The sequence below is a fragment of the Nicotiana tabacum genome, chromosome 20, assembly GCF_000715075.1.
Source record: "Nicotiana tabacum cultivar K326 chromosome 20, ASM71507v2, whole genome shotgun sequence".
NCBI classification, from domain to species: Eukaryota; Viridiplantae; Streptophyta; class Magnoliopsida; order Solanales; family Solanaceae; genus Nicotiana; species Nicotiana tabacum.
Window position 1 is genome coordinate 39,997,373 of NC_134099.1, and position 25,585 is coordinate 40,022,957.

General features: G+C 37.3%; 1 protein-coding gene across 1 annotated transcript; it reads right to left on the reverse strand.

Moving 5' to 3' along the window:
* Positions 1-420: 420 nt before the first annotated feature.
* On the reverse strand, positions 421-21,682 carry LOC107801459 (methyl-CpG-binding domain-containing protein 9). Its single transcript, XM_075241391.1, has 10 exons — positions 20,837-21,682; positions 10,666-11,299; positions 9,459-10,520; positions 8,767-9,360; positions 7,014-7,307; positions 6,588-6,923; positions 6,202-6,300; positions 5,126-5,560; positions 1,701-4,031; positions 421-1,308 (listed from the first exon to the last, which is right to left on the reverse strand). Exons 1-10 carry the CDS (start codon positions 21,283-21,285, stop codon positions 967-969), a joined length of 6,576 nt encoding a protein of 2,191 aa, XP_075097492.1. The 5' UTR covers positions 21,286-21,682; the 3' UTR covers positions 421-966.
* Positions 21,683-25,585: the final 3,903 nt, after the last annotated feature.

Genomic DNA, 25,585 nt, shown 5'->3' on the forward strand with positions numbered 1-25,585 from the left:
AGGTTAAATAATTTTAAAAATATGGGTATAGGTTAAATGGGGGCGACTAATTTGATTCAGTTAAAAAAAAAGGCAAATTTTCCTGTTGCAATCTAAAGATGTCCTTTGTTTTTCTTCTTTTGTTTCTTTGTGACCCTACATGATTAAATCTAGACAGGACGTACATTGGTCTTATTAAGCCTAGATTTGATTTCATCTGAACGTGGATCAATTCGTAGAATGATACGTTATATATATACCCGTCTATTTGTTTCTAAATCACTTAACATTACTGTAGAAGACAGTTACCTAAAATAAAATCAAATTGGACCTTCGAAAGGTAAAACACGGGGGAAAGAAGCAGCACTTATCCATTTACAGGATTACACTTCCAGAAAACTTCCTCTCTTTTTTTGCTATGTCTAGATAGAGCTGATAGTATGATATCAGAAGACTTGTTGCCTTTTCATTTATCAGGAAGGCATCTGATGAACAACATGACTTGTCTATATAAAAAACTTATTTACAATATGGACTAACAACTGCTCAAACTTGCTTTTCTATGTACATCAGGTGGAACTGTTTAACACCCCACCTCCCAAATCTGTATCTCAAGAGTATGATGAAAGCCCATAATGCACAATTTTATCAGCATAAAGGCCTTTTACATGTATACGCGGAGAGAGGCTGTGTGTCGAAAGAAGTCTCTGTTCCTCCTTCAAAGCAAGAATTTGGTCTCCCAATTCAAGAGCAAAACAGCATCTTTCGAGTTGCCAAACAATACATAGAGTTAGTGTACAGCTGCTCCCGCAGTTTTGGATAGAATTGCTGCACCCCTTATGCAAGTCCTTTCTGCTTAAATCATTTCAACCGCTGTACAGGCATTGGCCTGGCTGGTATAGATAAGGGTACAGTGAATTCCTTGGTAAAACTGCAGATCACAATGTTCTGCTTCATTTTCTGCAAACCTGAAGCCTGTTTCCAGTTTTACCCACCTGAATCTTTTCTCCTCTTGCTTGTCCTGGTGCCCTTGGGTCTCGAAGTCTCAGCAGGCTCTGAGTCGAGCAGCTTTTGCCTTGAAGGGCTGCCTGTGTTTGTGGGGACAGAAGTATGAGGAGGTTCTCTTTCTTCTTTGCAATCCGTCTCCGAAGCATCTTGACATGGAAGTTTCTTGTACAAAACAGCAGAGTCCAAGACATACACACGGAGAGCGAGCCCTGAGAGTGTCGAGATTCTTGCTGCAGCTGAAGGTGATGACCAATACCACCATTCATTTCTCAAATACTCAGTTTTGATGGTGTCCTCTAGAATTATTGTGGCTTGGACCATCTGAAGGACATAAATGAGCAATCTTAAGTATGAGATTTTTGGGACCAAAAAGAAGAAAGCAGAGAAATTCGCTGAGAGGTTTATCTAACAAAGAAATTATTATGTGATTTAGCAAAATATATTCTGTTTATATCTAGGAACACAACTTTTCTTCTTCTTCTTCTTCTTCTTCTTCCTCTTGCTTTCTTATTTGATAATCAAGAAATTTTCTGCTTCCAGCTTTGAAATACGGTTTATAATGCTCCCTCTACCCTTTTCTTTTAAATACAGAGAATGCAAACTAGTGACATGTGCCTACAACACATCCCGTGCTGTATTACATTTTCTTTTAATATGCACATACTCAATCTTATCATACAATCTAATTTCAGTAGAAAGAGTAAAACATTTACCTCATAAATTGTAGCTGCAGATTTCACAAAAGCACGCCATGCACGTCTTCTCTCTGATTGTGACCTTGACACTCTCAAAGCTTCTTCAGGTAAAGCCGCATCCATGTCAAGCAAGTTGATTTTAAGACACTGTAAAATTTCAGAAGCCCGGCCTACTAAAGGATGTAGAGAGAATTCCGGAATAACAAAGTACTTATTAGCCCCAAAATCAAATATTTTATCCTTCGTAAAAGAAAACTGATCTCTTCCCCTCTTGGTTGCAGAATTTAATCTCTCGGACATTGGTCCCACCTCAGCTAAGCCATTTTTACTACAATTTGGATTGTCTGAGATATTTAAGTTATTAGTGCAAGAAATATTGGCTCCACTTTGTGATTCCTGCTCTGAAGACAGCAAATCTGCAGAATTTCCTGCACATACCTGATCTTCCCTTTGGGAGATCAATCCAAGGGCAGGATCACTGAGATACGGGGATGCACATGGAACAAATGATGGTGTACCATTACATCCAATGAGTCCTATGTCCTTTACCAGCTCCTTCAGTGACCTCTGAGTGATGAACTGTCCTTTGATCTCCTCAAACTTAAATGGACAATCTTGTTTGGTTTGATTCTCAGCAGGAGCTGGTGCATTAAGATGCTTGTCCCTCCTAGATGCTTCATCATTACCATGCTTTTTGCTCTTAGAAGCTTGAGAAACATCAATATTGCTCAAAGAATCATCCTGCAGTGTTTCATTTTTTGCTATTCTTTTCCGCTTGCTGGGTCGTTCATTTGTTTCCCCCCTGCCCTGAAAGGTTGAACCAATCCTGCACTTGTCATTTGCATGCTTCAGGCGTTCTTCAGCAGTGGAAAACGTTTGGTGGCATGAGAGACAATGAGGTCTAGACGGCCATAATGGTTCTAGACACTCGCACCTGTACAATCCACCATCACAGGAGACTCTCACTTTGACACCCATATCCTTACAGATATCCATTTCCTCCTCTGCTAAACAACCACTAATTTTCAATTTAATTGCAGCAACGGCTCTGCTGACGAGAGAATCAGAATTGAAACAGGAACCAGAATCTTCAGAGGGCACAGAAGTGCTCTCTCTTACCTTGTTATGCATATGACTTTCCGAATAGCTGGATTCCTTGGCTCTATTGCTCCTCCACTGCAAAATAGACTCTTTCAATTCTCTTTCTCTCATATCATTATCTCTTAGCCATCCAAGAAGTTTTTCAATCTCAGCATCAGATTGATAAGATGTCCACTGACCAAGATTAGGCATGCCCATATTCTCCCAAGGAGCAGATGAATCTAAAATACCACTTTGTCTTGAACTTTCTACACCATAAGACCACAAATGTCGAGAGGACTCTGGCTGTGTACTTGTACTTGCATTAGCTACTAACTGTGAAGAACTAGACCTGCCAAAAGTCCAGTAGAGTCTGCCCTCAGAATCCTGTCCCATGTATTTCTTCCTAACAGAAACCTCCTGAAGTTCTAATTCTTTGGCAGCAATTGAGTCCTCCAAAGCACGAATCTCATTCTTCAGAGCGGATATCTCAAGAAGGTACGCTTGGGCCAAATTTGGGTCAGCTTGTATGGAACACTGACGGCTATATTTTGTAGTAGGTGTGTGCTCAACCATATGGTTGCTGATGGAGCCTGACAAAGTATTGCCAGACACAAAGTGAGCAGCAGACGGCACCAGACCGTTTGAACTATTTTGTGCCGACTCCAAACAATTGCCGGGAATTTGGTCATTTTCTTGTTGGGGGGTAGAAATGAACAAGTCATTTTGCAAACTAGCTTCAGTGGCACCACATTTTGCATGGGAAGAAGTATTCTTAGACCCAGTATTCTCCTTCAAAGACTGCTGTTGATGTAAATGGTTGATCAAATCAGGAGAGTTTCTAATTTGATTGCTGCCGCTTGCAGAAGTTTTGTCCTGAATACTTTTTGAGCTGTACAAGCAGGGTTGTTTGCTGTAATCATTACACTCATTTTGTTGAGTGCCATTATCCAGCTGTTTGCAACCACCAGAGATCGACGAGTTATGGCTGCCACTGTCAGGCTCCTGCACCTTCAGTTTACAGTCATTGGACCGTAGAGACGCTAATGCGTCTGATCCTGTGTCTCCACTGTTCCGAGCATTACTACTCAGTTTTGCAAGGCTTGCAGTCAAAATTTCGTGCCTGCATTTTAGAAGGTTCAGTTCAGCACTGAGGCTACGCAGTTTCTGCTGCAACTCAGCCGACAGAGAGGCACTTTGGTCAATGTGATCACGAAGAATGGCTGAATTCAGCACCTCATCACACAAGAATTTAAGAAGGAAAATTCTCTGCATCATTGAGAAAGAAATTGTACATGTCAAATTAGATTAGGAAAAGCTGCACATAATTCATGTACTACTTCGTTGTTAGGCTTAGTACGCAATCCTAGAATTTAAGAAAATATTCATGCACGAGGCACAGTTCTCATCACACAGATAATTTAGAAGACTAGCATTTGCAATTCATCAAGTGAAAATTGAACATTAAACATGTATGTACGTACAAAGCTCAGTGGTCTAAGCAGATCAGAAGAGGCTAGGGAAGAACCTAAAGCAACTGGGAACAAAACAGGAGTGGCGAAGGACAAGCATGCATTTGGTGCGACTTACATTGAAAATGAAGACTGCAAGGGAAATCATTTATTTAGTAGCCCTCCCCTCCCCCAAATCCCAAAAGCTGGATGCACGAGTGCCAGCAAGATTATGGAGAAGCTTTGAGCATACAGGAATAGCAGTGGAACAATGTTCCTAAAATTGTTCGATGGAGGCCTTTAAAGTTGTCCGAAGTATTAGTCGGTGGTCATTATGCGACAAAAGATTTTTACTCCGCAGATCTTACACTTACGACCTCTCAAATGGACACCATCACCTCTTTACACATATTAGCTTAACTTGCTATGTGGTGGAGACATCATTTAGGTTAAAGCCTTCTATCAGCATGGTACACATTCAAGAAACAGTGCAACCAAGCAAAATGTGAACAAGTTCCAGTGCTAACTGGACTTATGTAGACAAACCCATACAATTTTTTATGACACGTGAATTTCAGATATCTACAAATCCTTCAGCACTTGTTTAACAATTCCATGCATTTTCTCATGTTATACATATTTACCGAGTGAAATTTCAACTGTCGAATACATTTTGAAACAAACTCCAATAATTACTTTAAGAAATTCTTCTACCACTACCAATATAATCTACGAGTCAATTTAACTCGGAAGACGTCTCAGAAACAAAAAGGAAGACATGCGAGACAAATGCTAATCCTTTCAAGGATCAAGCAATAATATTATTTCATACATCTTCCAACTGCAAACAGTAACATAAACCTAACATTATGATATCAACATAGAAATACCGAAGAAAGTAGAAGAACATACATCCTCCAGAGAAAGCTCCCAATATTCCTTCAACTCCATGGTTCTCGATAATTGAGAAAGTTCCTCCATAAACTTGTGAGTTAGTTTCCTGTGCAACCTCCTTTTAACGCATTGACGAAGAATCTGAAAACCTGAAGCATTCCGGGACTGTGATTCCTTAGTTTCACAAGATGGGCAATACCACTCCCCATCAGGAACTTTAATAAGCGGAGGATCTAAGCAATATGTATGGTACTCCGAATCACAACCATCACAAAGAAGAACATTGACATCATCTTTATCCATGCCACATACTTTGCAGAGTCCTTCCTCCCAAGGAGCTTTAGGAAGTAAGCTCTCATTCACATGAGCGAGGAGTTCATCTCTCACTTTTGCATCTTCACTGCTTAAACTACCGTCATTTGAACACTCAATTTTCTGGATTAAGGGAAGAACCTGGGAGAAATGAGCAAGCCAAAGCTTAGTTAAACAACAAGAATGACAACACGCCTACTAGTATAACCAAAGAAGAGGCTGAATCACACACTCAATGGAGCAAGGCTCAACTGCTCAACCAAAATAATAGGTCATAGAAAAGCTGCACTGCATTGGATAACTTTCAAAATCAAATATCCCCAAAAACAATCTCATATTCCATAGGTTTTTGAATCAAAGCACAGAAAAAGCAAATGGACCAACTCTAGTACCATATGGCTCATCTTTTGCAGCTTGTTGAGCAATCTCAAGAAACATTAATCATTCATGCTAGGATATAAAGAAGACTAGTGAGAGGATCTTAACATATCGGGGACTTCCTCAACTGCCTTTCCTTTCAAACTGAACTACCACGACACTTTCTAACCGCATCAGATTCTTAGGATAAAAGAAGACTAGCTCTTGGAGCGGATTCCTTCCCTAAACTAAAGATTTGAATTACCTTCAGCCAATATCATTTCGCTTTTTATTTAATGGGAACAAACATCATGCTTCTATAAAAGAAAACAAACATTAAAAAAAGTAAGGCAAAGTGATTCCTTACTGTGGCTTAAAATAATAGGATAACACAAGCCCAAGGAAAGGCTAGAAGACCAACAAACCTCATTTTCATAATCTTCCTCGAATTTCAGCAACAAGGATCCGGCTAACTCAAGCAAATTGGACTTGTTGCAGTATGCAGTCCGTATATTATGCCAAACCTAAAAGAAGCAAAGAATAAGCAATTTTGAACTTTTCTCCTCATTAAATCAAACATATTGAAGGAAAAAGAAAAGGATTGAACGAAAATTTGTAGAAACACTTGGGCTAATCATGCATCTTTCTAAGTAAAATGATCCAGCAAATCCCAGACATCAAAGAACATAGATGCCAACAATTACACAAAATTTCAAACTGCAACTAATATCTTATTTATGAAACCAGAATTGGATCTTCATATTATCCTTAATGCATCATTGAGACCACATATACATGTTAAAAGCATTACCTCCCGCACATCATCGATGAAAGATTCATGTGATCCCCCATAGGATCCAGCAGCCAACTTTAGATCAATGGTCCTGAAGTCTAAAGGCCGAGATACCATTGCCGGATGCCCAAGAAGCCCTTCATCGTCATTATCATTAGGGTTCAGAACTGTTCTCCCCAAAAGATTGCAGAAGACTTTATCTTTATCTTCTTTAACAGCTCGCCGTAGTATAATCCGACATTGTTTCATAATGATATCAGACACAGAGCTAGCACTCTTTACCTTTTCTTCCTTCTCAGGTTTGGGCGAAGTATTTTCGCGGTTAACATCAGCCAGGACAGAAATTACTGCTCTCTGCATTCAGTTAATATTGATTAAAAAAAATAAGTCGTTTAACAAAGCTGACACATTCAGTATATATTCAAGATATTCATCATGCAGCACCTTCGTTGGCCCTGATGCATTTCCCTTGTAAACTTCCTTACTGATAGAGTGCACCAATATTTTTCTTGCCCATTCAGGTGGATCTTTTTCCAAAGCCTCATTGATACATTTTCTAATTCGAGCCCCGACATTTGTAGGTAGCTTCCTTACTGGCTCCAGCGCCTTCGCCCACTCTGGGACTTTTCCATCATCAGCATCAGCTCCTTTGGCATCAGACTCTTTCTCATCAGTAGCAACAAAAATGCTACCACTCTTAAGTGATCCAAATATTTTCTTTGTAGCCTCTGCAAGAAGCTGAAATCACGCACTTCAGAATATCTTAATTTTGACAGACCTCAGATAATAGGAGAAGCAAGTGTATTTAGTAAAGAAGAGACAGCACAGCCAAATGGGCTCAAAAATGGACACAACAAATGCACTCTTCAAGTAGGGTATGAAACACAAAGCAGGTATGACAAGAACAAACGCATCAATTTAACATTGGCAAGAAGCTTAAACTATTAAGTTGACTGTAGTAAACTCTCAAGACAAGGTAAAAGTGGAGAGCAGAAACAACTTTTGAGAGATCTACTCTTTACAGTTTTTCCATATAGATTAAAGTACCAACAGAATGTAGAAAAAGAACTCAACTAAAGGATATATGTATTAACAACACTTCTAAAAGATTTATAAATCAATAGTATGCAACAGTTCAAGTTACAGATCACAACCGAAAAACAAACATTTGTAGAGGATATTATTGGCACACTACTGTTTCCCATACACTTTGGAACAAATATGATTAACTGATATTGATGATTGGATGCTCTATCCGGAGAATCACGTTTTCCCACGTCTTTTTTTTTCTGTAGGACTCTATACTTTCTGTATGCACCTTGTATGTGGGTGATTTTCCCCAACACTTCAATCAACTATCAATATTTCTTTGCTATGCACACTTCAATAAACTATCATAGACAATACCTTCAGTATAGAGAATGAGAATGCTACAGCCTACATGCGACAGGCGTAAACTTTAGCATTGCGGCTTAAAAGAGACATATTCTCATCTAATATGGTAACTACATCATGCCAAAGATTGCACCAAATAGAAAGAATCCACTTCACAGAATGAGCTTATATTTGTTATTAACTTGTTAAACATGTAATAGCAATGCACATGAAATGGTAGATGTTTCTGACATACTTGCATGTTCTTAATGCACCATAATCAACTACTACTTCCACCTTTTTTGGGGGGGAACTTGGTTACTGTTTAGTGAGTCAAACAGATTCTTCTTTGACCAAGCTTTTTAATAACTTGAAATATTTTGTAATTCTAAACTGGTGGTTAGTAGTATTTCTCATTAAGTTTTCCAAGTTAAGATGTTTTTATTTTTGAAAAGTTAATTACTTGATGTCCTTCACAAGTAAAAAAACTGACACCCTAAACACTTAAAGACTGACTTATGTTGGATTTCGCCTCAAAAAATAGTTCATTTGCATTTTTAAAAAAATTACTTGCATCTTGAGATTCTGATAAGTCCAAAATATGGGCCTTAATCTTATCATGTGAAATCAGTTAGAGATTTTGGCAACACATGCCATAGCATCATCGAGAAATGTGATGGAAGATAAATTACTTTGATGACATGAAAACTAGGAAAAAAACAGCAAAAAGTTCTTATTTAAATTTCAGTTGTCAAAAACTTTAGCTCATCAAATCAAGAGAGGAACCATGTGCTATAACAAACAGCACATGAATCGATCTTACCATTGCATCCGCCTCTAATGCAGCAACTCCCGTAAGAGAGCCGCAAAGTATCCCACCATCACCTTGTAAGCAATGGAAAACCTTCCCACTCTCTCGGCAAGCAATTTCTGCAGACTCAAGGTTAACTTCCATGGATAACAACGCTAACATGTACCTCCTAGCAATTTCAGGCCATGTAATTTCATTAATGGGAAGCATATCAAGTCTAGTTTTCTTAAGACTGGCTAAATTGTCAACATCTTTTTTCCGGCCTCTTTTAGATTTGAATCCTCCTGCACCGAAATTCGGATCTACATAGACAGCAACTTTTGAGAGCAGCTCGGTGACAAGAGCTTTGAGCAGTAGACCATGAAGTTTTGCCAAAAGAAGACCAGTAAATCGGCTATATTGATGAAAACCCAATCTACCAGACAGAGAGTCCATTTCACCTCTTAATAAGGTGATCTCTCTGACATCTTGGATCTCAAATCCAGGCATTTCCATTGAACTTGTTTTGTCTATCCATGGACTAACTAATTCCTCCTCAATTTCTTCAAATGAAAATGGAGCTTCCAGCCCCAAGACCTCTGAAAACCTCAACAAGAATTCCCAAACCTAAACACATTTGATTTTGAAAATACAAATAAAAAGATAGTAAGTATATGGGAATATCCAATTCTTTGTAGACAACAAACTCGAAAGTCTCAAAATACCTGGAGCGCGTCACCTATCAAAAATTTTGGAATCTTTGCGCTAAATGGCTTTCCTGAAGGACAAGGACCTCTGATGTCAGAGTCTTCCAGATGCTTTTTGAGTGTTCCAGAAATTCTGAAAGATTCAACAGCTTCCGTCTCATCCTGCATGTGATTCTTTCTTTTAGCCTGCAGGAACCCACTTCCCACTGTCTGCAGAGTTGTGTTGTGCTTTCTTTTAGTAATAATTCTATAATTTGAGCATGCAGATACACCAGGAAGCTGTTCAATAATTTCTTGCACAAAGTCTGCCTCTAGTCCAAATCTGTCTTGCTCCAACCACTTCACTAACATTTCACAAGCAATTTTAAACTCAAAGTTGCTCTGCACTAATCTTGGGAAATTGAAGGGACCACCTAAGTAAGAGAACTTGGATAATGAACCAATTTCACTCGGCTCTTTTTCATCCATTTTATATACATCATGACTACAGCAGAATTGAATTACACCTTTTTGCTTATAAGCATCAATGCATGCATGTAGAAGAGTCTGGGAAACCATTTCCCACACAGATGATGATGATCTCCCTTCCACAAGAAATTCCCCTACACTATCCCCTTGACCAATAATACCAGGACATATATTTCCGAAGTTTCCAGGTAATGAATTCACCCTCTGCAGATTCTCAGCGGCATGAGTTTCATTATTCAGATCTGGTGGGCTGCATTCTTCCAGCATCACCTGGATTGAAATACTCTCCTCATCAACCAGCCTAGAAGTTGCTGAATTACCATTTCCCACATTATCTTCACCAATATGAGAATCCCCTTTAGATGTTAAAAGGACCGTTGAACCAATTGGGATAGACTGCAGGGTGCATGGGTACCTCCTGACCTTGAAAACTGGGCCAGGATCACCTCCATCTGCAACCTCACAAACAAAAAAAGATCCTGTAATTCTATCGTGCCAGCTAGATAAGTAACCCACAGGCCATATCTCGCTAGTGCTGTGATATGATGGTCGGGGGTCAATATTTCCAGCTGAAATAAGAAAGAAGTCCTGAAACTGAACTGGAAAGACATCCTGAAAGAACAGTCAAATGTTAATCAGTAATATTGCCAAGTACTTAAGACAGAACAAACTAACTGATTCTTCCAGCTATAAGGAGATTAGAATTGCAAAAACTAGAAGGGCAATATAAACCAAATAAGTAATAGGATGAACATACACTTGGATATATACACTTGAAGATAGAGCCACCATTACGGAAGAAGCTGCTCCCAGGAGAACTCCGACTCTGTCCACTCTTGCGAACTTTAGTAGAACCTGAAGCTTCTTTACTCCTTGGGATATTTGATAATCCCTCATGAACAAAAGTAAATCCATTACCTCCATTCTCAACCTCCATGGAGTGATCCAACCCCAAATGTCGAGCAACACCATCAAGTAACTCAAAGGGACTTCCATCTGGTCCAACATATACTGCATATGTCTTGCATCTTTTGTCGCAATACTTAAAATCGACATGCCAACCATCACCTATAGAACCTCCCATCCCAGCAATATATTCTCTAAGGCCTTGAAGATAAACTTGACTCGCACTTTGGGGAACACAGTTCTTTGCAGTAAAATGACATGCCCGATACCTTGAATCATACATCAATACTGGATCAGTCATGCTTAGGTTTATTTGGTCAGAATGAGGTCTATGGAGTACTGCGTCCTCTATTTGTGACTTATGAATATCCCCTGTAAGAGAAGTCTTCTGAAAATTAAATCCATTCTCCCTATATACCAAAAAAGAGCTTGTTGGGGCATTGAAGGAATGGCCAGTAGAAAAGGAACTTTTCATAGCTTGAACTCTGTGAACACCAACAATATTCATAATATCAATTAAAATGTCCCAGTTACTCCTAAAGCAGCACGCCCAGGAAAAAAAATGAATTCAAAGCATTAGATAAACCTGCTCTACCGCATTTCGATATTATGAAAAATCACACTTAAATATCCAAATACATTACCAATCCAACTAGATTTAAGATAGGAAGATTAACGCAAACAGAAGTTAAATGTTACTTTATGCAGCCAAGTCATTAAAGTTGGAGAAAGAAGACAGAAGGAGTACATTTACATGATAAATAAAAAAAGAAGACAGAAGGAGTAGCGTCAAGGAAGACATTAACTTCTTCATGGTTTGGCAAAAATATCCGTGCAGAAAAAATCAATATTCTCTAAAACACAACTGAACCTCTTGGTAGTAAGAATAAAAGAATGGACCTGCTTGTGCCTCCATACAGCAAATCTGGGAAATGTTAATGACGTGGATTATTGTACAATAACATACTGAGGAACCTTTATTTTGTTCCATGTTCTTTTAATTAGATCAATCTCACATTTAGTAATTCTCCAAAATTACTGAAACCATCCAAAAAGAATATCTGACAAAAACTTTACATCTATAAGCAAATGGAAGTAAATACTATTTTCGCACATCCAAAAGCAGAAGACAGGGAATTCAATTGCTACCATAACAAAGAGTTTACTCTCCAACAAATAGAAAGAGTTTCAATTAAACATGATAATAAAGGTGGTATGCATATCAAAGAAAGGTGCATTATGTGCATGTACAAAGGATGAGTCTAGATCAATCTGCAAGCATATTGGTCATTGACTCGTACTTTCACCAACTCCACCACTACCTATATAAGGTATAACTTTGTTTTATAACAGTGGTGTCCAAGCTAGTATGCTTAGGGCTTAGGCAGATGGCACGAAATTGCCCAGCACTTTTGACTCGTTAAACCCTGATGTCTCATGGTTTAACCCACTTGATTGACCGCTAAGCCACACCTTTGGGTACAACCTATATAAGGTATAACTTGGTAACGGTTTCTGATCTGACGGTCATAGAAACACATACCAAAATTAGAAGCATCGAACAATTTCAAAGCCAAGTAGTAATGACCCACTCAATCACATGTAAGAATAAGAAGAGATGACAATTTTCACTTCCTAAAGAACTAAATTTGAAGAGTTTTTTGCAATCAGCCACAAAAAGCTTATTCAAGTTATTAACACCATTTTACAAAAAAGGGAAAAACCTTGCATACAGGATTGTACACACAACTAAAGGAGCTATAGAACGATATCGCTCTCCACAAATGTAACTCAATCAACCAAATAGAGAAATGCTAGGGGAGAGAATGTCAATGAGCTCTAGTCAAGACAAAAGAATCTATTGAGGAGATAAAAGAAAAGAGTGCAAGAGAAGGTATAGCATCTACTGCCTGCTTACCCTACAGTATGCACAAACAAAATAGTTATAAAATTGCTCTAGGTCCCAGGTTCAAATCTTAGGTGCGACATTATGGTAAGATCATAGCGCGTGATACGTTGATTAGGCACTCGTTATGGGTTCGAACCGAGTTGCAGACAAAAGCCAATATATAAGTGGAGAAGTAGAGGGGCAAGCTCATTATGCACCAAGTTTCGAAACGTGCACCACTTGTCCTCGGGGAACTCTCGATTATCAAGAAAGGGAAAGGAAAAAAAAAAGATATGGAGCTGCATAAGTTAAGCAACCCACGTATTTCAGACTAAGCTACAATTTCTTAAACCAAAGCACAACTGTGCACCTTGTCTGTTAGAAGTTTAAGGAAAAGCCTTTAAGAACGATATCTTTTATAGTAAGATATACCATTACCATATATTCTTTTTCTTTTTTCCTTTTCTGTTTTTGATAAATGTAAGTCACCACTTAATCGGACTTCTAAGTCTGTGTTCCGCTTTTAATGGAAGAAAGAGTAAGGAATCAAGCAATACAAGTAAATTTCTTCTTCAAAAAGGAAATAAATTTTAATTCCTTTTACTCGTGTTTCAGTAGAGGCACTTTTATGTGCCAATTTCCTTAAGCCAACAAGCAAGCAAAACAAGTAAAAAGTCCGTGTACTTTATATAGGACAGATTCACTGATAAAAGCATGTTTTTGTCCTCATTGCCACATGGATACGCCTAGTCCTTATTCAACATTAGAGCTCACTTTTCTCTCGAAAGGAACACATAGAAGTAAATAAAGCTTAAGTATATAGATTCATTCTGGTGCCCTTTAACCCTTTGAGGCAAAGGAAAAGAAAGAACAGAATAACTTAGTAAATATTAGACATCAACTTCGTAATTTTGAAACATAGAATTTTAGAAGTGGAGATGATCAGGAGCACCACAGCGGTGATAAGATGATAAATATTGAAGTCTGTAAATATTCCACCCCCCCCCCCCCCAAAAAAGGGTAAGAAGGATTTAAAATATCAAACCTGGAAACACAGCTTGCTCGTTTTCTTGATGAGCATGAGTCTCAGATTCTATGTCTCATGTTACTGAAATGTTTTACATCTTTTTCTAAATCGGCTACACAAATGTTTTATATCCATTCTTTCATGAGCAAATTCTTTTTGATCAACAATTTTTCACAAGCAAAGTTGTCTTTGAAAGGGTTGTAGCAGAGTCCACTCAGTCCTAGGTGAAATGTGACTTTGCCTTCAGTATTTGAACCACCAACAATAAAGTTCTCATGGTTCAATCATTAGCATTGCAGAGTGACAATAAATAGAATACCTTCTACAGCAAGAGTTAATATGATTTATGGCAAAATAGCAAAGAAGACAACAGCAGAAAGAGACAAATTTCTGTATAACAGCTTGTACACAATCATAACGAAAGAATAACACCCTCAAACCTTGTTGAAAACTGTCAAGGAACATTGCATATATAGCCGTATTATTCCGAACAAATTGAGATTAAAAAAAATTACTGCTAAAGGATTTGTAAGCATAACTTTCATTTTATAGAACACTAGATTTAAAGAAATAAGTTAACATAGTTGCTTCACAACTAAATGTTGTGTCAAGCAGAATAAGTAGATAAATCTATAAGATCTACATTCTGATTTGCAAGATGCTCAAATGCACGATTGCTCCCTCTATATTAGTCAGAGTAAGTTCATTGCTATTTTGCAAAGGAGATGGGAAAGAATTCCTTTTCTTGGGGAAAAGAGGGGGGGGGGGGGGATTCTACCTCAAAAGAATGAATGAAAACAGGAAAAAACGGCCGGCAATCTCAAACTGATTTTAAAGGCGGCAAGGCGCTGCCTTTCTTTTGCAACCCTGTTGTATAACTTAGTAAATGGGCTGGACACCACGATGGTGTCTCATTAATGTATTTCTGTGACCTATAAGAAAAAAAGAATAAGGAAGAGAAAAATATTGCAGCCCCTTCATAAAATTAAGACATTCTATGTTCAAATCGATCCAATTTGTTATTCCCTTAATCTCGGTGTTAGGTAATAGCAGCATTTATTAGATTTAAATAGAAATGAATTAAAAGTGGAGACAAAGATACTTTTGATACATGCATGTCCTATAGTATAAAAGTAGATACCATTTTTTCCATGAGTTTCGAGCAAGCATTGATGAGTGTCAAAAGAAAAGTTTTATCTTTTAAAAGGTGGACAAGATTTTGGACAGCACAAAAAAGGAATGGATGTTAAGAATGTAGGGAGTATATACATGTTGCTAACCTATCTTAAAAGAACATTGAAGTAACTTATTTCCTTTAAATTTGCATCCCTATTATGAACCTATTCAACTCAGCACTAAACTAGTTGATTCTCATCAGCCAGCCATAATCAATCTGCGCATCCAAAATTTGCATTTCCTGGATCCTCAGCCTAGGGCAGTAACTTCACCTTTTTGTTTGAAAATGAAGGGCAATAGTTTCACCTTTGCAACACTCTGCAACGATCAAAGCTGGAAAGCCCGTTAAACTATACAATTGTCCATGTACTGATAAAAGATCCATAGAATATATTGCGTCTCTATGTTGATGGTCTACTAGTGATTCAAATTTTGGATGATTTAACCCTATTTAACTAGTGGCGAGATCAATTAAGCAGGCGCAAAGGTAGATTATAAACTTCATAGCTGAATTGTGCGTGCAAAGAGTACCAAGCTATGTAGTGGCATGCAATATTATCAGACCACTTCTAGTGAAAGATGTTTTCCAGCATTCCAATACCAATAAACCAAAAAAATACAACCTCTTTGAGATAAACCATTCATGCAGAAAAGGTGTGTAGTTGAACCACTCCAGAAACATTGGGCAATTGGTTTACACCCAATGCAAATGGAGTAGTCGTTTCACATGGGAAATAAAGCAACCAGCTATTCTCATTTCTCTCCTTTTTTCTTTTTCCAGTTCCCAAGGCGCCTACGATACTTCTAATAAATAACTTGCTTAGTGGACAAATTCATGGATGAGAAAAAGAGCGCCGATCCAAAACAATATCTCCTCCAAAGAAGAAATGTTAAGCCTAAGCAAATGGAATTCTCTCTAGTAAATAAGGGAATGGAAAATTTTGTGCTACCATGTCCAGAATCTTTCAATAAGAGATGCCTTTCCTGAATCCAAGCTTAATTACTTGCGAAGCTTACTTACATTTTGGCTTTCATGGCTGAAGATAAAAATAACTAGTTGCAAATAAATCAAATGATCAACAATCCGAAGCTAAAATATTATCCATATGACTTGTCAGACATCAACGAAAAAGGGACAATATCATCATCTTAGATTTTTAATTCTCGACCAAATAAAGATAATTAACAAAAAAGGAATAGGAATAAGAGGAGAAGATGCAGTAGGAATTTTCATGTAAATGGAAGATGGAGATTCCCATTGAGTGAAATTGAGATAATTCAAATTACTACCAAGTGAACAGAAGGTATCTAGACAACCCAACAACTTTGTATAGTCCTGAAGGCTAATAAGGATATCCAGATCATCATTATATGATCAAAGATAAAGCTCAAAGACGCAGTTAAGGTCGCTTTTCTCCATTGAAGACATGACCTTCTTGCTCGAAGCAGCAACAAGAATGGACAAACATCCACAAGAAGAACTACCAGAATCACCTTCACTAAAGCACCAAAGCAAATATGGTCAAGGATAGGTCCTAGAAGTAACAAAAATTAAGTCATTCGAGATGAGCCACTCAATATTTATCCAACTAAGAATATTTTGAGATGCTACCAAAAGCTAACAAATAACTTCTTTTTTTGATAAGGTAAAGGTTCATCAATTGAGTACCAAGATGGTACCAAAAAGTAACAAAACACCACTGGGAATATCCAGGCAGTTAGTTACAACATTTTTCTAACTGCTCCAGAAAGTCCAAGTAGCGATCAATATTATCAATTAGACTACTCCTACACCAAAGAAACAAATTATGCAAGCATTTTTTTTTTTAACTCTAACAATCTGATCTCTCTGCCCATCAAAACAAGCTCTACTCCTCTCTAGCCAAATAGTCCAGCAGATACACAAGGGAATGGTTCTCTAAATCTGCTTCAATGCTTTAAGTGTCCTCTGTTGTTGCTAACACTACAATAAAGCCCTAAACACTTTGAGGCATGATCCATGAGATCCCACATATACGGAAGAATAATTCCCAACACTGTCTAGCAAAACTGCAGAGCAATAGAAGGCAGTTCACAGTCTCCATCTCTTCCTCATACGGATAGCACCTATTACACAGTGAAAAACCTCTCCTCTAAAGACTGCTTTTGAGGCAAGCTTCTCAAGCAGCAGTCCATCCAAACCATGCAACTTTAATAGCAACTTTGTTTCTCCAAATCACTTTCCAAGGCCAATCTGTTTCCCAATTATTTGTTCTCTTCATTAACAGGTTGTAATAATTATTGGCTGAGAATTTCCTATGAATTTCATTGGTTGTCCAAACTAACGAATCCTTTTTTATTCCGATCAATAAGAGTTGAACCAAAAGCTAACAAATAATAATTTTCATGTGACAAATAGGAGACCTCTTTTCTTTTCTTTTCTTTTCTTTTCTTTTCTTTTCTTTTCTTTTCTTTTCTTTTCTTTTCTTTTCTTTTCTTTTCTTTTCTTTTCTTTTTTCATCTTTTTTGGGTGATAGATACAAATATACTTACCTCTTATAAATAGCGAACACATAGACTAAATTTATCTTGGATAAGTAGTCAACGAATAGATTAAACTACTACCATACTTTTTTAACCACGGTGAGGTTTGGGCCAGCATTATGCCACCACGACTATTCAACCGGGTACCTACATCCTCCCACCAGGACAGCCCGTGTAAGAATCAAGTAACCCTACCCATTAATGCTTAGACAATAGGGGGGGAATCATGTTAGTTTTGAACCCTGGTCTTCCATAGTCCTCATTCCAACATCATAGATTACTATGCTGCACCCTAGATGCTAAACTACTAATCCATACTTGAAACATAGTACAGATCTGATAGGCTTTTTCCCTTAGACAATGTGTAAAATCTTCTACCTTGACCTTCATGGTTAGTTGCTAAATTACTAATCTATACTTGGAACAAAATATAGATCTCATGTTCTTTCTTCCCTTTGACAATATATGAAATCTTATCCCTCGACCTTCATGGTCTATTGCTTACATGCAACAACTCTCTATGGTTCCTCCCATCCATGCCACCTAGCACACAACCTGGGACTGTTCTCATAATTTCCTCAGTTATTTTTACATCTTATGCAGGCAGCAAAAATATTCCTGCATAGTCATTGGCACATTACCCATCTCAGCCCAAAATATATTTGATATTGTTCCACAATTGTCTAGGACAATGCAAAAGATGGTGCTTGCTATCCTCAATTTCTTCTGCACAGAAGAAGCATCTTCTACAAATCTACATTCACCTTTTCTGCATTGTTTTGAGTAAGACATGCATAAGAGCCAACACCAAACAAAAACATGCAACCTTCTCAAGCTTTAGCTCACCAAATCATTTTCTAAGGCCATTGTCGGACATTGCAGATTCCTCAATCTAGATGTTTATAGCATGATTGCACTGAGAATCCGCCAGTACAATGTGCGATCTATGACAATGATTCATCGATAAAATCCACCCTGAACTAACTCCTTAATTCAAAGAGGCCAGCACCTCAATTTCTCAGTCAAACAAACAATCAATTCCTTCTAGAATATTAGTCCCACCCAGTCCCACCCATTTCTGAACTACACTAAGCAGTGGTCACCTCCATGATGTTCAAAGTAAAACTAATAACTTGCTCTTTAGGAGGTATGGCCTAGCCAGGAATTATGCCACCAACTTAACTGTCCTTCCATCCACAACATCAAAATGCACGATAATGAAAAAATACATGTCATATATTTCTAATATGTTCCCTGATCCCTACCCCGTGTGAGCTACTCCCTCTGTCTCATTTTATTGACGGTTTTGACTTAGAAGTTACACAGAGTTTAAGAAAGAAAGATGTTTGGAACTTGTGGTGTAAAACAGGCCATGAGATTTTTGTGGCTATAAAAGCATGCCATTAAGGGTAAATAGGAAGTATTAACTTTCTGGTACAACAAGGACTTATTCACCATACTTTAATTAATTAAATTCTTCACACATCATCTCTTCCTCTTTGTTGTACATCCATAACTATTTAATAAGTAAACTTTCGGGGTCAAGTTTGAAATCCTCGATTACTTATCCCAAAAAGAAGTTCCACGTTCCTCATCGTCCTTCTTGCTTAACATTACTATATCTCATTCTTCCAAGTGGTATGATTTCTTCCATTATTACCATCCAACAATGATTTTAAAAGTTAACGCAAAGAAGAGACAAGGTCTATCAAGCTGAAAGTGAAAAGCGAGAAACGAAGCGCACGCTCTGTTAAAGTGAAATACACAAGCTGCAGAAAATTAAAAACTACCAAACACATGAATTTAGCAATATAATGATAAAAGTGCAACTAAAATAACTCTGGTTAGCATCTAATATAAAATAGCATTGATATTAATCCAACTCCTCAAAGCTGGGAATCGAGGACTAGACCGCTTCACGCCATGATCACCTTTTTCACAAGGATTCATGTCAGGACCACTTTGCACGGCATTGTTTGAAGCGCACACATCTCTAAAGCGCATGGCTTCCCCAATACAGCGATAACCCCTCGCTTTGCATCATGAGGCGATGACTTTTAATAACATTGTCATCCAAAAGAAATTTTCTCCTCTTTTTATCTAGCTTTATGACTACCTTTGCAAGTACCTGAAAGATACCTCATACATGCAGGTAGGGAGACCCTTAAATAGTTAGGAAGAGCGAGAGAAAAGAAAAACTACATTTTGGGACTAAATATCCAAATTTCCACGGCTCCATTCTAGGCGTCCGGAAACATTTGCACCATTCTATTAATAATATCACTCTATAAAAGTTCCATAATTATCAACAATTCAAATTCATGTAAATACTGAAATTTAATACTGATATAATTTTTTCTTTATCAAACCAACTTTCCAACATTACGTTCATATTTTACTCCACTACCACTAATATATAATATTAAGTTGAATTAACATCTTAAACTCCTAATTCAGTGAAACAACACTATACAAAATAGGACGAAGGGACTACGATGGTGTCTAAAAGATGAGAGGCACCATCAGGGATCTTCTAACTTAATTTGAAGCTACAACGAATTGGTCTGATATCACAGCTCCGATAGGCATATATCTTGCATTTAGTATGGAAGAAGTCAATACATTGGCAGTCAAGTAATTGGTTCCCCTCTCCATGTTTTTTGGTCAAGATGACACCCTCGAATAATAAAAACATATGACAATTTACATATAGTAGGGACTTTTTATCAACAAAAAAAAGACATATAATAGGGACATCGACAGAGGAATCATCAAGAGGAGTCTTATTCCCTGTTTCTATAAGACTCATAAGACAAACCATGAAAACCTAGCTAAGAAAGCTACAAGAACTTACCTTTTGTAACCAAAAAGAGTTTGAATCCTAATGTGGTCATTAGATCTTAATATAAATCTTTTGTTTTTCTTCCTTTACTTCAGGATAGCCTTGTTCATACTTTCTAAAATTCCAGTTAAAAATATAGAAGAATCAACAGAAAGTCATTGAACCGTCGATCCACACTTCAATCTACTGTAACCACAAATTTCAGTGAATTCATTTAGAAGCTCATAGAAAGGATGTCCAAAGACTACTCCTGTACTATCAAAATCCCATAAGTGATTTCTCCCCAGATAGAATAGGCGAGGTGCACACAAGCTGGCCCGAACACCACCGTCGTTTAAAAAACAAGACTACTCCAATACATTACTGTGATTTTATCAAACATTTACAATTAAAGAACGTATCCAATCAAATACAAGAAAAGTCACAGTCTAACATCAAGATACACAAGTCAAAATCACAAAGTTTGAACCTTTCATGTATATATACAACATGCATTGCTAAAATAAACCCATAATTTGTGTTTTTAAACGGAAAAGAAAGGATAAATAAAGAAGTAAAATTCATACTTGGCCCCATGGTTTTGCTCCTCCACTTCTCGTCCTGCAACAACCAAATCTTCATTTAAGTCCACAAACACACGTTCCCGTTCCCCCTCCGGTTCCCGCGGAGGCGAAGCATTAATATCCAACAGGCCCACTCCGCTGCCACCTCCACCTCTACTGCCGCCGCCATCTCTCACTCTTTCTCCGCCGCCGCTGCTGTTACCCAGCAAACACTTAAAGCATTTCCACTCCTCCTCTTGGTGGTCGTCCCTACTACTTCTACGACTAGAACCCAACTCACATGAAGAACAAACCCGAACAACATTTCTTTGACCCGGTTCAACCGGTTCCTTCTTGACCCGGGCCGGTTCAGGATATTCCAAGAAGGGGCCTCTTTCGGTTTCCCTAGGTGAAGGAAGAGGAGCTTCGTTAAGATCGATGTGAAATGGCAAAGCCCTGCTATTCACATCCATCTTTTGAAGAACAAGTACGAATAAATTTGTTTAGAGTGAAATTTTTCAAAGACATCAACAAGCATTATATGCGTGTGTGTGTTTTATACGAGAAAAGGGGGTGTTGGGGTTTTAGACCACCGACTGGATTTTGTGAATCGAAGAAGAAAACAGTGTGTTTTTGTAACGTAAATTGGGAGAGGGGCAGAAAGGGCCAAAATTGAAAGATGGGATTAGAGGAGTTTTGTACTTGTTGTTGTCCGAAGAAAGAAGGGCGAATGAGAAGGAGAAAGAGAGAGAGTCGAAAGTAAAAGAGTGGGTTTGGGTTTTCTTTTTTCTCGAGAATGGAGAAAAGGGGGTCGACGAGATGCTGGAGATGGTGTGAGAGGTGTACTTGGTTTGGCCATTTCATTATGACGAAATTACCCTTTTCTTTATTTAAAACAACTGTGCATTTTTTTTGTACTAGGAAAGGTATGTCTATAAATATATACTATATTGAATATGAGGAGTTTAACTTAGTTTGTTGTTGTATTTGATAATGGAACACATTTAAATTGTATAAAAGAAGGAGTAATACCAAATTTGGAAAATATAATGGCATCATGTAATCTGTTTAATAGATTCTTTTTATTAGGAATAGGATATTTAATCCATTTTAACACCTTATTAAGGGGCTTGTAGTTAATGACTAATCTAGGAACTCCTCGTTCCTGCTCAGCATGCTTATTAACATAGAAAGCAGTGCAAGACCATTTGAACTTGTCGTTGAAGGGTTGTGAGGAGCCTCGTGGTTTAAGGTTTACTGTAAAGGTCCGTAACTGGCCAGGACTGGTGTTCTTTGTAATTTATTCCTGAGCCCTATTCGGAAGCGATCCCGTATCCATTTGGTCTTTTCACGCCGTTTTAAATAACATTTAATAACATATAAAAATTCATACTAAGTCTAAAATAACATAAAAATATGGTAAATAATCTATACTATATTAAAAGCACGAAGGTCCTTAACGAAATACCGTTCGCCTTTTTTACCCCCTTTAAAATAGAGTTTACACTAGACAAAATAGTCATTTGGTTATCTTCTAGCTAATATTTAGGAGTTTGAAATTAAATAAGGAGCCTGTTTGGATTAACTGATTTGAAGTAGTTGATAAGCATTATGTGTTGAAATGCACTTTTAAGTGCCGAAACTGATTTAATAAATAAGCAGTTACATATTTGGATAAAGTGTTGAAATTGATAATAAGGTGTTGCTGTATTTGATAAAAAAAAGTGCTTATAAAGCTCTTTTTCCTGTTAAAATGACTTAAATAACCTTATAACTGTTTACACTTATAAGGGCGTAATTTCTTCAAAATTTTAGATTCTAGATCGATTCAAATACAAAATATTCTATTTGTCATTTTATTTTAAATACAATTGTGATTAGATAAGATAATTTTTATGATAAATATAATTTATTTTATAATAAGCATATAATCATAAGTTATAATGATTAATAAATTGAAAAAGTTTGTCAGTACAAAAACCTAAATAGGATAAAATATTTGAAGAGAAACGTTGTCTTCATCACCACAACACTTAGAAAGCAATACACCAAAGATTTGATATGTCCCCGTTTACTACATACAGTTCAAAGATTAATACACAATCATATAGATACAAATATGCAAAGGAATAGAAAAGTTGCTTACCTTAAATAAACAATGAGAATTGCGGACTTGAAGAGGCGGGGGGTTTAGGTTGAAAAAATACGTGAGGTAGTGAGTATCGGTATTAGTAAAAATCTTGGTCAAACTTAAAGTGCTTATAAGCTAAAAAATCATAAGCTGGGGGTGACCAGCTTATGGCTTTTGGCTTATTTTTTGCTTAATAAGCACTTTTAACTTTAGCAAACGCGTAAATAAGCCGAAAAGTGCTTATAAGCTAGTTTGACCAGCTTGTAAGTTTAGCCAAACACCCTCAAAATATATTACTTATTATACCTTTCCTTATTTGAATTAAGTAAGAGTTCTTTATATTTAGGACTTTAAAATTATTAAAGTTTTATCTTATATGAATGTAAAATTAAACTATAATTAAATAACACTAAATATTTATATGTTTACCTTATATATGAATTTTAACAATTGAACGTTTGGTATCCCAAAAACTTGTATAATCATGCTAAATATTAGGTGAACAATTATGATGTGAAAAAATAAAATAAAGAAAGAGGAAGTAATTTGCTTTTTCCTTTATTCAAATCAATATATAACCTATAAATGCTATGAGTATTCTATGTGATATTGGTCCACAAGCTATTAATTTTATTCTTCGATTAATAATTTGCTTAAATATAAATATTAGTATAGATTTTAAAACATTAGTAGAAAAAATAATTACGAAATATTTCATAATAGCAAGAGAAAGAGAGAGAAAAGTGATTGACTGTGATGACCCAGAAGGTCATCACCTATTTTAATATAAATTATCTGTTTCGAGGCCTTAAAAATCTCTTTCGGCATCACCTCGATTTGCGTGCACAGTCCGAGCGCGTATCCGGAAAGCCCTTATGTGAAAATCTGTGAAAAATGATGAATTCTGACTGTAAAATGGATTTAAGTTGACTTCGGTCAACATTTTGGGTAAACGGACCCGGACCCGTGATTTGACGGTCCCGGAGGGTCCGTAGGAAAATATAGGACTTGAGCTTATGCCCGGAATCAAATTTGAGGTCCCAAGCCCGAGAAATAAATTTTTAAAGAAAATTTTTTCTGAAATTATTTCTGAGTTTTGGAAATGAAATGAGTTTAAAGCTTGAGGGTATCAGGCCCGTATTTTGGTTCCGGCGCCCGGTACAGATCTTATATGTGATTTAAGATAAGTCTGTGAAGTTTGGTAAGAAACGGACTTGAAAAGACGTGAATCAGATCGTTTTTTAGAAAATTGAAAATTTGAAGTTCTTAAGAAAATTGCATGATTTTGATACTAAATTCATAGTTGTTGATGTTATTTTAGTGATTTGAATACACGAGCGAATCCGTATGATGTATTTAGGTTTGTGTGCATGTTTGGTTTAGAGCCCCGAGGGCTCGGGTGAGTTTTGGATAGGCCACGGGGTGGATTTTGGACTTGGTGAATTGCAGGTTTTTAGCTGGTGTGATCAGGCCTGCAGGCTTCACATTTGCCCAGCTTGGCTCGCAAATGCGAGTTCCCAAATGCGAAGGCTGAGTCACAAATGCGAAACAACCCAGGCCAGCTCTTCCTCGCAAATTCGGGGTTCGCGATTGCGAACCCTGGTCGCAATTCCCATATCTGCAACCTGCAATTTTATAACTTAACCGAAAATCTCTCATTTTTCACACTCTTTCAAAACCAAAACACTCCTGGGCGATTTTTCAAAGACAACTCTTCTTCTAAATCGATTGTAAGCCAATTTTAACTCGTTTCCTTCAATCATTAACATCTTTTCACATGATTTCAACTCAAAATCAATGATTTTCATGGAGGGAATTGGGTGTTTTGGGTAGAACCCAGGTTTTTAAAAAATTGGGGATTCGGACCTCGATTTGAGGTCCGATTTCAAAACAAATTATATATTTGGGTTCGTGGGGGAATGGGTAAGCGGGTTTTGATTCGAACCTCGAGTTTTGACCATGTGGGCCCGGGGGCAATTTTGACTTTTGGGTAAAACTTTAGAAAACTCGTTTTCATGCATTAAAATTGATTCATTTAGCATTTATTGATGTAATTAAGTAACTTGTTGCTAGATGCGAACGAATTAGTGGTGGAATCACGAGGTAAAGCGATAGTAGAGGCTTGAATTGTGTTCTTGGCATCGAGGTAAGTGTTTGGTCTAACCTTAGCTTGAGGGATTAAGAGTCGAGTCCTATTTGCTATGTGGTATTTGTCGAGTACGACGTATAGGCATGATGACGAGTATCTATACGTTGGTGTCAAGCATGCCCGTGAGTCTTATATTGTGACTATTATGGCTTCGTTGTATTATTCATGCTTTGATGATAATTTCTATTGTTGGGCAAAGTTTGTGAAAGTAATTGTGACATTTGAACATTGAGGAGCGTTGGCTCGAGTTTTACAATGAAATGTGAGTGTATAAGTGGAAATTGAACCTTTTAGAGTATTGGCTCAAAGTGGTGAAGTGAGTTGTGAAGTAAAAGTGAAAAAGAGAAGAGAATCATTATATTAGCTCCCTTGCCGGGATGTTGATGTTTCTTTTGATGTTATTCCATTGCCGAGACTTGATTGTTGAACTATTGTTCCCTTGCCAGGATTCTTATCGTAATTTCATTTATTCCCTTGCCCGATTGTTTGTGAT

What these genes read in the sequence shown, in the direction of transcription:
- LOC107801459 (XM_075241391.1), bottom strand. Translation starts at nt 21,285, where the DNA reads ATGGATGTGAATAGCAGGGCTTTGCCATTTCACATCGATCTTAACGAA. An exon ending in GAGCAAAACCATGGGGCCAA is followed by an intron (nt 11,300 to 20,836) that starts GTATGAATTTTA and finishes TGGTGTTCACAG; the next exon opens with AGTTCAAGCTATGAAAAGTT. An exon ending in TGATAGGTGACGCGCTCCAG is followed by an intron (nt 9,361 to 9,458) that starts GTATTTTGAGAC and finishes AAATGTGTTTAG; the next exon opens with GTTTGGGAATTCTTGTTGAG.